Source organism: Macrobrachium nipponense, chromosome 21 (genome assembly GCF_015104395.2).
Source record: "Macrobrachium nipponense isolate FS-2020 chromosome 21, ASM1510439v2, whole genome shotgun sequence".
NCBI lineage: Eukaryota > Metazoa > Arthropoda > Malacostraca > Decapoda > Palaemonidae > Macrobrachium > Macrobrachium nipponense.
This window is the reverse complement of record NC_087212.1, coordinates 42641243-42654786: the sequence shown is the minus strand read 5'-3', so window position 1 is coordinate 42654786 and position 13544 is coordinate 42641243. Positions and strand designations below refer to the sequence as shown.

At 38.8% G+C, this 13544-nt stretch overlaps 2 protein-coding genes across 4 annotated transcripts in view; both read right to left on the bottom strand.

Moving 5' to 3' along the window:
- Nucleotides 1–13544, bottom strand: part of LOC135197969 (uncharacterized) — a 425938-nt gene that overhangs the window by 273112 nt on the left and 139282 nt on the right. The window lies entirely within an intron of this gene.
- On the bottom strand, nucleotides 8839–10182 carry LOC135197466 (uncharacterized). The gene has a single exon (XM_064224531.1). The coding sequence runs from the start codon at nucleotides 10180–10182 to the stop codon at nucleotides 8839–8841; it is 1344 nt and encodes a 447-aa protein (XP_064080601.1).

The window sequence follows — 13544 nt, the reverse complement described above, 5'->3', positions numbered from 1 at the left end:
AAATGTCATAAATAAAAAAAAAAATATTTTACTCAAGAAGCACTATTCATCAAACCATGAAAAAAATGAACTGCTTGATCTTCTGGGTTCATTTTGTCGAGATGAGACTGAAAGACTCCACATCAACAGAACATAATACATATTACACAACTCGATATTGCCACATACTTTTAAACTGCCTAGTTTGTTCGCGCGAGTATGCACGCGTATTCATATGAAAATAAACTAACGAACAAAGTTCGAGGCAGCAATAACAACAAAAACAAGTAAAAAAGGCGCCGAAGAAATCGAGTCTCTGTACAGCGTATAATGGCCACCGAAAATAGATCTATCTTTCGGTGGTCTCGGTATAATGCTATATGAGCCGCGGCCCTTGAAAATTTCAGCCACGGCCCGGTGGTGGCCTGTCCTGTAGCGTTACCAGACGCACGATTATGGCTAACTTAACCTTAAACAAAACAAAAAAAACTTCTGAGGCATAGAGGGCTGCAACTTGGTGTTTGATGATTGAAGGGTGGACGATCAACTTGCCAATTTGCAGCCCTCTAGCCTCTGTAGTTTCTAAGATCTGAGGGCGGAACCAAAAAGTGCGGTTGGACAGGAAAAGGCACCTCAAAAGTTTTCTTTTACAGAAAATTAAAAATGTAGGAGACTAAAGCGTTAAAAACTTCACTATACAACTTATTCCACAATGTTCCAAATACTTACCTTACCTAATACCCCTCTAATCACACGCCCCTCACCAAAACCAAAAAAAAAAGAAAAAAAAAAGAAAAAAAAAAATGAAGAATAAGTAGAAGAAAAATGATCCACGAGCCAAATTTATCATTCCGTCCAAGACAGTTCATTATCGAGCTTGAGACCTCCCCGTTACTTGAAAAGTCATTTCAATATGTAAATTCTGTCACTCCTGATCAGGTTAGTAAGTTAAAACGCAAAAGCGAATTAAGTAGTTCAGTAATTTATGCATCATATCTCTAGCAGTTCGGTAATTTACCTGTTATATTATGGCTTAATATAATAGAGAATACGAATCCGCCTAAACTAAATTCATCCAAGATGACACAACTAAAAGTATTACAATATTCCAATTTGGAAGTCAGCTAATATCTCAATCATTCCCATAAAAGCTGATTATTAAAAAAAAAAAAACCCATAGATAATTTTATTTTTGCACGATTGTTTTTGGAAAGTCTTCATATTTCACGATTGCTCTTTAAAAAAAAATAACGAAATTATTTTTGTTTTAAATTAAGTACTTTCGAGGAGTTATAGTGAATTCTTTTAAATCACGTACTCTCGTGGAGTTAGAATGATTTTGTTTTTATTAATAATTAAGTACTCTTGGGGAGTTGGAGTGAATTTTTTAACTAAATACTCTCGCGGAGTTGGAGTGAATCTTTTTTAAACCAAATACTCTCGCGGAGTTGAAGAGAATTTGTTTAAATCAAGTAATCTCGTGGAGGTGGAGTGAACTCACCATTTACAAGATTGGAGTGAATTTTTTTTTTTCTAAGGAAATCAAGTATCTCTGGGAGTAGGAATGATTTTACTATTTACGAAGAAGATACGGAAAACTAGGATAAACAAGATGTCAGGTTTACCAGGCAACGACCCACAAAGGCTGACCGAACATGACTTGCTTTAAAAATTAAAAAAAAAAGAAAAAAAAAATCCTCGGAGGAGGATGATGATACAACGATAAATCATCGCCAGTTGCTCGATTCTGAATTAACATAGACAAATCTTACAACACTGATTCTGAAATATCGGCTAAGGGTGATTAAAAGTTAAAGAGATGGTTTTCGACGTCCTTCAAGGGGTCTACAGCGTCCGTTAGACTCGGATTTTTTCCTATAAACCATCATATTCGTGACTCGTTAAGATAAATGATTTTGTCCTTGTCCGTGTTGCTCTTGCTCTCTTATATACAAGAAAAAAACTCTACCTTTCTCTCTCTCTCCTTTATACACAACGTAATATACACATACACTCTCTCTCTCCTTACATACAAGGTAAGAGCTTTTTGTCCTTCTCTCTGTCTCTATCTCCCTTATATACAAGGAAAAAGCTTCTCTCTCTCTCTCTCTCTCTCTCTCTCTCTCTCTCTCTCTCTCTCTCTCAGAAAACACGAATAACGACAGGGAATACCAAGAGATACATCCGGGACCCACAACGGTACAGCAGCCAAACACAGATTGATGTCGCAACTTCTCAACAAGAAATAAAAACTTACAAACCCAGCTTCAATCAAACGGGATGTAGATCGCGCCTTTCAAAATAAGAAATAAAATTAAATTAGCGAATCAAATTAAATTAAAAGTGAAATTTTCTCTCGATACCTTATGACAACGTTGTGGCCTCTGCTAAATCGACTGACTAGTGGTGACGCCAGACAGTTGATATTAGCATCTGATTACCATAGCCGGACGTAACAGCTGCTATGCTGCTTATCTCTCTCTCTCTCTCTCTCTCTCACATACCCGCGCACACACACGAGTACATCAACAGCCTCCAACCTGTGAAATAATTCTCGCTCAGTACATACTGACTATTAACGTACATACTTCAAATTAATTTTCTCTCTCTCTCTCTCTCTCTCTCTCTCTCTCCTCTCTCTCTCTCTCTCTCATCTGAAGCACGAGTTTCAACCTGTGAAATAAAGCAAGCCATACACGTAAAGGACTGACGCTGATTTTACCGAGATTGGCATGAACCGGCCAATCTATATCGTGTATGGGGGGGTAAAAATGACAAAACCGGCGGGACTGGACAGTCCTATCATCTTTAGAACACATTCAACCGGACAGGTTAGTCTAGCTAAGACTGGCATTATCCCCCACCAGTCTATGATGTGTGTGGGGATGGACCTTCTGCCGCCTTCGGTAGTAGTCTACAGTTTTGGCCCTCGCGGTAGTAGCTTGCATTTTTGCCCCCCGCGGTGGTAGTCCGCAGCTTTGCCCCTCGCGGTAGTAGCTTGCATTTTTCCCCCGCGGTGGTAGTCTGCAGTTTTGCCCGTGGCGCGTCGTGTTAACAGCCTTCAGTTTTACCCTATGTACTATAATATCATGTGCCCAAGTTGTGATATTTTGGTTTAATGCTCTTTACAACCGACCAAGAAACGTTGCTAGGAACCTTAATGTTGCAATTAACCTTTCATCAGGAGGTATAGACTTCCTCATGACTCTATCTTGGAGACATAAGGAATAAAAGGTCTCCAAAGACATCATCAGTCATTATTCAGTAATTTCTATAATCTTCTGGGTTATTTTCCTTTAATTCTTTCAATAAAGTCATATGATAAAACCTCTCTTTCGTGGCCATGGTTTCACCCTTACTTTACGATTTTTCTTGCCTATTTCCTTCTCGTATTCGTCTTGCAGAAGTGCTATCATCATTATTGCACTTATGTTCCATTTACTTGGTGCCATTATTTAAAATCGCTCACTATATCAGGACACTACAGGTCTGAAAGGAACACGGCCGCTGCATATTGACACTGACCTCTCAAAATATGCATAGAGCAAGTAATCTGCGCGTATGGGCAATACCCAAGCTTACTGGAACGCGCGCGCTAATACCGGAAGGGACAAATAAAACCCGATGCCAGTTGCGTACGTGTATGACCAGCTTAAGTCTCCCTCAGTACGTACTAACCATCAAAGTACATAATCCAAAACATCTCTCTCTCTCTCTCTCTCTCTCTCTCTCTCTCTCTCTCATCTGCACCAACAGCCTTCAACCTGTGGAAGAAATCTCCCGCTGTGAGTCAACCATTATAAACCAACCAACGCACATAACCCAAAATAAATAAACCAAATTCGCGGATCATTTCAGAGACAAGTTTGTCATCACTGAAGAGGGTAGGTCAATAATCAAAAGCATTACTTGCGAAGACCGACCTCAGTTTGGGCAGCTGAGCACGTTTCGGTATATTTATCATTGAAGATCAACTTTTGCCAGAGATCTCTTACGTGAAACTCACTGGCCATATCTTAAAAAAGGATTAAGAAAAGGCGTCAATCAGACTCTGGCGAATCAACTTTACTGACTTGTTTATTTTTGTCATCTGACTAAATTTGTTTTCTGTTACGAATACTGCTTTTAAGGATATGGTTTATAAAATTTAGGCCACAGGCCAAGCACTGGGACCTATGAGGTCATTCACCGCTGAAAGGGAAATTGAGAGTATAAAGGTATTAAAGGTGTAATAGGAGGAAAACATGGCAGCTGCCCTGTGAAACAATTGTTAGGAGAGGGTTGAGGAAAGTAAGATGGAAGAGAGAGAATATGAACTGAGGTACAGTGAAAGAAATGACAGGGTTTGCAGCTAGGGGCAGAGGGAATGCTGCAAGAACCTAAAGCAATGCCTAGTGTGCACCAAATGAGGTGCACCGACGTTATTACCCTCCTTCGCGGTCTGTTTTTCAGTGTACTGTTGACATCATGGCTCTCAATGACGTAAATCTGAGCAGACGGGGCCTCGATGAGGTAATCTGTGACTCTTCAAAATACCTCTAGAATAACTGGAAATATTCTAAAGATAATTTTTGCTTTGATCCAAGTGAAGATCAATTTCAAGACAGGAACAGTTGATTAATTAAACAAGAGAGAGAGAGAGAGAGAGAGAGAGAGAGAGAGAGAGAGAGAGAGAGAGAGAGAGAGAGAGAGAGAGAATTTGGAAATGAGTCAACTTGAACATTTTAATCGTACATGCAGCTTAAAAAAATTGCCTCCAAGCTGAGAGAAACATATACTATATTTGGAAACGCACCTACTTTAAAATCCTAATCCTACACACAGCTAAAAAGGGAAAAGGAAAAGGAAAAGAAAAATAAACAGAAAAAAATCGTGTTTCAAAGCTGGCTTCCGTCCAGAACACTCTTCTGGGAATTTGTTCTCGTCCAAACGGGAGCATTTTCCCGTCATCTCTTCTATGTGAATTCCACCGTTCATCTGATATTCTGACAGATCATCCCCAAAAGGGAAGGGCTTAAGTTTATTTTCGCCCCATCAAAGGACTCCAGCCTCCGTCCGGTACGTGTTTTCTCGAAGATGCAAAGCGCACCAGAGTATAAATATGTCCATACCATACTATTTCAGAGTAAACATGTCACGTCGTAAAAATTCGTCTAAGATTTTTCAGAGAAATGAAGATAAAAAATAAGCTTTTTGTAAATTATCTGCCGAGATTTCCGATGAAAAATTGCTTGGGCAAGTAAAAAAAAAATGACCATCGAGGTTACGACGCCTGTTTTACTTAATTAAATCAAACCACTTTACAGAAATTTAGCTCAGAGTTCAACGAACCAGAGTTCATTGGGGAAAAATTCAGGTACTTCAGCAATGCTGAATGCTCAACTTATTTCAATTTTCTTAACCTGCATGTTTTGGCAATAACGGAAATCTAAATTTTTGTTCACTTTTAAGAGTCAGCATTTTGACTTTGAAAATTAAATAATTATTTTTCATTTTCAAAGAAACTGACACCTAAAAGTAATCTACTATGTCCATATATTTCTTCATGAAAAGGTGACTATAACTGAAACCATTTTACTCGGATTGAGGCCTTTGGTGGTATATATTGTGTATCAGCCTATTGTTATTTCATTGGGCATTAAATATATTCGCTGCCTGTTATTTCTGCAAGATTCTTAACTGTTAGAGTCACCAACAGGGTGAACAGTTGAACTGAATGAATCTTCCAACTTGCGATCATTCCGAAAATTTACAATTGACAACTGGCAATCAAGATTTAACTTACAGACTCCTCTGTTAATCAAAATTTAACTTACAGACTCCTCTGTTCAACAAAACTCAACTTACAGACTCCTCTGTTCATCAAAACTTAACTTACAGACTCCTCTATTCATCAAAACTTAACTTACAGACTCCTCTGTTCATCAAAATTTAACTTACAGACTCCTCTGTTCATCAAAATTTAACTTACAAACTCCTCTGTTCATCAAAATTTAACTTAGACTCCTCTGTTCATCAAAATTTAACTTACAAACTCCTCTGTTCATCAAAATTTAACTTACAAACTCCTCTGTTCATCAAAATTTAACTTAGACTCCTCTGTTAACTTAATGGAAATGAAAATATAAAATCCCTTCGTAGCAGTTCACATTAATTCGATTAAAACAGCGCAAAAACCCTTGATCCTTTCCTCGCTTCATAAGAATTAAAAACCAATCCTCATTGGCTACCCTACTAGGGTCCTTTACATTTCACGGCGATTTATGGCTGAAAAGAGATTCACGGAACGAGGATGTTTATCCAACGGAAATCAGAATTATTTTTTCTTTTTGTCATTCCAGAATGAGTAAAATCTTTTTAATCCCTCTTGGCATTAGAGAATCCTTATAAACTCTTTCTACTTCCAGAAAGAGTCGACTCTTAAACTTATCTCGTTGAACTGCTGGAATATAAATAACTGCCAAATCTTTTAGTTAGTGGAGGGAACAGACCACTTTTCTGAAACTAGTGAATAACTCGTGAGACCTTTCTTTAGGTATTAGCGGATTCTTCTGACCTCTTCTCCTTTTGAACATCTCCCACTTCGAATAAATAGACTTCTACAACTCCTGGATTTTTTGTAATCTTTAAAACACCCTTAGGTGGAAGGCCCTGTCCGGGATGTTCTAAAAACCTTCAGAAATTCTTTGCTTGCAATACATACGGTCAGTGAGAGTGTCATTGCCTTCATTTCAAGCGGAACAAGAAATGGAATATGGAATATAGGCCAAAAGCCAAGAGCTTGGATCTAGGAGGTCATGCAGTCCTAGGAAGCTCTTGGATCTAGGAGGTCATGCAGTCCTAGGAAAAGGTATTAAAAGTGTGCTAGGACAACCGTGTAGTTGCACTATGAAACTATTGTTAGGATAAGATGAAGAGTGAGATACAAGAAAGACAATATGAGCGGAGGTATAGTAAAAGGAATAGACTTGGTTGCGGCTAGGGGCCGAAGGGACCTGCAAAGAGTTGAGTAATGCCTGCAGTCCATCGCGCGAGGTGCACTGACGGAACTAACCCCCTACGAGACTGAAAACGCGATGATAAACATGAACCAAACTTATCATCATCAATTTTTATTTACTGTGTCATAGCATCACTTGGGGGGGGGGGGGTGATAAAGCGACGTGGCAGGAACACAATTACACCTATATATATATAATATATATATATATATATATATATATATATATATATATATATATATATATATATATATATCCTCATCATCATCATCATGGCTATCACTCGATTCGAGTATGAATGCTCTGGGATGTGGTTATTGATGGGTTCTTATGTGGCTAATGAGACCAATTCTCGAGCCACATACTCTGTCACAATTGGGGCATGTGTTGTTAGGTGGGAGTGGAGGCTGTGGATGGACCTGACGAGCTTGTCTTGCAGCTCTACGGTTCTCCAGATGCTGCTTTCTGTTCTCTTCATAATTTTTAATTCCATCTTTCACTTTAACTCTCCAAGCAGATCGCTCCACTGCGCCGGTCTCCCATGTTTTATAGTTAATGTTACATAGTTTTAAGTTGTCTTTTAAGCTGTCTTTGAATCTCTTCCTTGGTTTGCCAACATTTCGAGTTCCATCACTTAGCTCTGAGTAAAAGAGCTGCTTAGGAAGGCGGCTGTCTGCCATTCTGACAACATGCCCTGCCCATCCCAACTGGCTTTTTATTATAATGGCCTCAATACTGAGGCAGTCGGCCTCTTCAAGATCACTTACATTAATGCGGTGGTCTTCCCAAGTTATTCTCAAGAAGTTTCGCAAAGACCGCTGATGGAATTTCTCAAGGGCTTTAACATGGCGTCGGTAAGTTGTCCAGGTTTCGGAACCATAAAGAAGGGTAGGTAGGACTATTGCCTGATATACCTTTATTTTGGTGTTAACACGCAAGTCATGATCATATAAAATTTTCTTGCGTTGTTTTCCAAAAGCTGAGTTAGCACATCTTAGACGATATTGAACTTCATCATCTATATTGGCATTTGAAGATAGATGACTGCCCAGGTATGGGAAGTGGTCTACAGTTTCTAGAGCTTCTCCATTAACTTCTATAGTAGGTGCAACTCTTATGGCTTCAGTTTGGGGTGGCTGATATAATACTTGGGTTTTTCTGATGTTGATGGAAAGTCCAAGACGAAAGTAAGCATTTGCAAATGCATTCAGTATAGTTTGCAGATAATTTTCAGTTTGAGCACAGACAGCGTGTTGTCTGCATACTGAAGCTCAACAATAGCAGTAACATTGACTTTAGTTCTTGCCTTAAGCCGGTTGAGATTGAATATCCCTCCGTCTGTTCTGTAATTGATGGAGATACCTGGAGGCAATTCATCTTGAATGAGGTGCAAAACAACAGTTATAAATATGGAAAACAAGGTAGGAGCAGCGACACAACCCTGTTTTACACCTGACTTAACTTTGAAAGGTTCAGTAAGGCTACCATTAGCCATTACAGTCACTGACATATTATCATGTAGTAGCCTCAGGATCTTTATGAATTTTGGTGGGCATCCATATCTAGATAGTATCTCCCAGAGCAGCTCACGACTGACACTGTCAAAAGCTTTAGTCAGGTCAATGAATCCCATGTAAAGGGGTTTTTGTTGTTCTCGACATTTTTCTTGCAACTGCCTCGCTGAGAAAACCATGTCAGTTGTACTACGAACAGGTCTGAAACCACACTGAGACTCGGGTAGGATCTTCTCAGCTAGAGGTGTTAGTCTTGTTGTAAGAATTCTTGCTAAGACCTTTCCAGCTACTGACAGGAGGGTAATTCCTCTGTAATTTCCACAAACTGATCGGTCCCCTTTTTTCTAATACATTGTGTTGATACTTCCATCTATGAGGTCATTAGGAATTTCCTCATGCATCCAGATTTTTTCAATTAGTTGGTGAAGTTGACGATGTAAGGTTGGTCCTCCATATTTATATATTTCAGCAGGAATGTTGTCGGGTCCCGCAGCTTTGTTGTTCTTCATAGAGAAGATATCCAACTCCACTTCCTCTAGAGTTGGTACCACTGCAAGTGTCATATCCAGTGGGAGACAAGGGAGTTGTTGTAGTACATCCTCGTCTATCACAGGGTCTCTATTGAGTAGTTCTTCAAAATGTTCTTTCCAACGACACAGGATTTCATTATTGTTTTTAAGGAGTCGAGTGCCGTTTTGACTACGTAAGGGTGCTAGCCCTTGGGGACTTGGCCCAAATATAGTTTTCATTCCACTGAAAAGGCTTCTCATGTCATTTCTGTCAAAGAAGGATTGGAGCTCATTTGCTTTGTCTGTCAACCACTTATTTTTCATTTCCCTTGTGGCATTTTGTATCTGAGCTTTTGCCGTGCGGTGTATTTTCTTCTTTGTTTCAGACTTTGCGTCATTCAGATGTTCAAACAGATATTTTCTGGCCTTTTGAATAAGCTCTTGAATAGCTGCATCATTCTGATCAAACCAATCTTGATGTTCGTATTTCTTCAGACCAACTGATTCTTTACATGCGCTGATTACGGAATCCTTAAATTTACTCCAGTGATCAACAATATTGGGTGGATATTCCTGTTCTAGTTTATTAGCGAGACACCGCTGAAGTTCAAGCTTATTCGAGTCGTTCTTAAGTGAATCAACGTTAAACTTCAGTCGCTTTAGTGCATGCGCGTTTCTCTTTTTAGTCAATATCTTCATCCTAATACAAGAGTATACCAGGCGGTGGTCAGTCCAGCAGTCTTCGGATCCTGTCACTGATCTTGTAAGTAATACATCCTTTCGATCACGAGATCTTACTATAATGTAATCTAAGAGATGCCAATGTTTAGATCTTGGATGTAGCCAGGTGGTTTTCAGTTTATTTTTCTGCCTAAAAAGAGTATTAGTTACTACCAGATCATGTTCTACACACTTCGAGAGTAGGAGTGTTCCATTTGCATTCATTTTGCCAACACCCTCTTTTCCAATGGTACCTCTCCAGATGTCACTGTCTCGTCCTACTCTGGCATTAAAGTCACCTAAAAGGATTACTTTGTCTTCATTTGGGATAGCTGTGAGAGCTGTGTCTAAAGCGGCATAAAATAATTCTTTTGTTTGATCCTCTGCAAGAAGGGTTGGAGCGTAAACACTGATCACTGTGGCATGTTTATTTCCCTCAAGATTTAGTCTGAGTGTCATTAGGCGTTCATTTATGCCACTTGGGTACTCTGTTAAACTGAAAAGCATGCAATTATAACAGCAAAACCTACACCATGCTGTCTTGGTGTTCCAGGTTCCTGTCCCTTCCAGAAGAATGTGTAGCCACCACCTTCTTCACACAGTTGTCCCTCACCGGCGATACGAGTCTCAGAAATCCTAAAAAGGGCTGCTCAGACATGGATGCCACTGCCGAACAACTCTCCTGCTTCATCCAAAAGTTGAGCGACTGAACTAAGCTTCCACCTCTGACGTGCCAGTTGAGACTAAGAGCTTCCAGATAACACAATCCTGCCCCCACCATCTCTTCTGGTCGCCGGCAGACTTGAAATGCCCCACTAGTCGTACTTCCCAGAGGCACCTGTACGTGAGATTGTTTAACGTGGATACACTGCTGCACATACAGGAGACCCACGAGCTTCACTGCAATGGTTGTTGTCCAGTGGCACAAATGATTGCGACGACCGACGACTGCACCCCCCTTACAGTTGCAACCTTTCTTCCGCTATTGCAGCCGTTGGATTTCAAATCAACGTCCTCTCTTCCGCCTGCCTTACCGTTGAAGGATTTGGTTTTACCTCAGAGTTTCTTTCTCTCAGGAGGACTGTCAATCGAGACTAATGAGCTCCCCCTACCCATGGGTACAGTCTAATGTCGTGCCCAGGACATATATATATATATATAGATTATATATATATATATATAACTCTATAGATATATATATATAATATACATATATATATATATATATATATATATATATATATATATATTATATATATATACAGGGTTTAACACGAGTTTATGCAAATATTTGAAGAAATGAAAAAAGATGCCATTCTGAGTAGAATATGTTCTATAAACATATGCATTTTAAGGCTTCGTTTGTCGGTGAGGTGAATTTTTAAAATAATCGTTATTATTAAAAGGCCAAGATGGCGCACACGGGATGTCGAAGTACGCACGGCTATGGGAAGGGGGACTGGGCGAAGGAGCTGATCACTTCACTGGTTGCTCTAAACAGCCTCGCTTTTCCGCCAAGAGTGTGTTCATGCTACAAGTGTCAGGTTCCTTAATCCTTATTCATTTTGCGAGCAAGAAACTGGAGACAATGCATTCCCGTTCCAATAATGTGGAATATGCAGGTATGATGTATATTTATGGGTTTTGCAATAATAAACTCCACTGTTATAACAAGAAGGAAATCGGCGATTAGACTGATGCGAATAAAATACTTCCAATTCAAATGTATTCTTTAGATACTGAACAGGGAAGAATGTAGCTATCATTGAAACCTCCCTCTCCGTCAATAGTACCTATTCACTGGAATCCGATAAAGGAAAGAAAAGCAAGCCGAATGGAATCTCCCCTCCATCAAAGATAGGCCTATTCATTAAACATCGATCAAATATTTAAAACGTATCTTCAAAAATCTCTCGTTCTCCATCAAAAGTATTCATCATACACAACTCGAAGGGAAAAACACACTTAAGAAAATTCTCTCGTCTCTTATCAGACAAAAAAGAGAGACATTACGGAAAAATAACTTCCCTCAGTCTTTCCTGAAAAAGGTATCCATATATTCATGTAGCAATCGTAAGAGGTAAAAAAAGCTGACGTTGTTCAAAGTGCAGTATCCTACCTACCTGCATTCCCTCGTCATCATGATTACTGTCATTATCACTCAATTCAGCACAGGCCTAGTCTTGACTCCAGATTCAACAATTCCGTGACATCTACACTACTTTCTTTATAAGTAAAGCTAATAATTAAAATAAGATTACAGCGAAGTCTGTTCACGGCTGATTTACTGATTGAAGGGACTGTAATGTTACATTTTTTAAAAACCTGAGAAAAAAATCACAATTGAAAGACTACCAATCAAGTTGCCTAATGCACGTCATCAACACCCCCCCCCCCCTCCCCCCCCACCCCGCCATTATCGCTGACTACTCAGGACATAGTGTACGCCATGTTGGCCGAGAGCAGCGTTAAGGTGAATCGGTTATTTTTAAAATTCGCCTCACCGATAAGGGAAGCCTTAAAATGCATGTTTATAGAATATTTTCCCCTCAGAATGACCTTTTCTTTCATTTCCCGTAATATTTTACAGTCTGTATGTATGAATATATATATATATATATATAATATATATATGTTACACACACACACACACACACACACACACATATATATATATATATATATATATATAATAAATATATAATATATAAAACACTCCACAATCGCTGCTATACATTCACGCTCACATTCTCAGGTACGAATATTCGTTTTCTAAACCCAAAGAGTGAAAAGTGATTAATTACATACGTGAATTTCCCGGAAATCAAATATGAAAGGTTTCTGTAAACACGAGTTATCAGATGTCTACTACAAGTATGTACAGACATAGACATCCTTTGTGTGTGGAAATGTGACTGGCAGGATCACCGAGGCAGTGATTAAATGGAGCAACTGGTCAACCAGATCAAGAGAAACGGAAGAAACAAATGATTTTGACGCATTACATTATATTTTACAAGAAGGAGAGAGATTGCTCACCCTTAAAAGTTCAGTCGGTCTTTTAATCACATTCTCTGTGGGTTTCCTGTATAGGGGATAATCTACCAAATACGTAAGATATTGAAATCCATATATTGAAGCATAACCGAATGACACTTTGATTATATACATAAATATGTACGTTCCGTTGCCTTCCTTAACTCTAAGAGTAAATATTTCCAGCCAATTAAGACAGATCTCAACTTCATATCTTACTCCTGCATTTTCCATTTACTCCAAAAATGCCGAGATTGTGCTAGTTTATAGTCTTTTACACGTAAAATTCCGTGAATATTTACCTAAAATTCCAAGGATCTTAACCTCAAATTCCGCAAACTCTTACTTATAATTCCATGAATTTTAACCTAAAATTCCATGAATCTTAACCTAAAATTCCACGGATCTTACCCTAAAATTCCATGTCCATGAATCTTAACCTAAATTCCATGGATCTTAACCTATAATTCCACGAATCTTAACCTAAAATTCAATTAATCTTAACCGAACATTCCATGAATTTTATCTCAGTTACATAGCTAGGCAATCGACGACTGCCTAAATTTAGAATGGCTTTAGCAAACAATTTTTAAAATTATTCTATTGTATTTACGCCGTGTCCCGAAATAGAAAAAAAATGTAAAGGATTCATTACGAGGTAAAGTACAAGCCACTGAAAATGATAGTGTAATGGTTTATATAACAGAAAAGCACATGCTTTACGATCAACCTAGCAAACCAATGGCAATGATGATGATGATAATGATTACTATTTCTATCATTAA

Excerpts from the sequence above, each read along its gene's own strand:
- LOC135197466 (XM_064224531.1), bottom strand. The coding sequence starts at position 10,182 with ATGACACTCAGACTAAATCTTGAGGGAAATAAACATGCCACAGTGATC.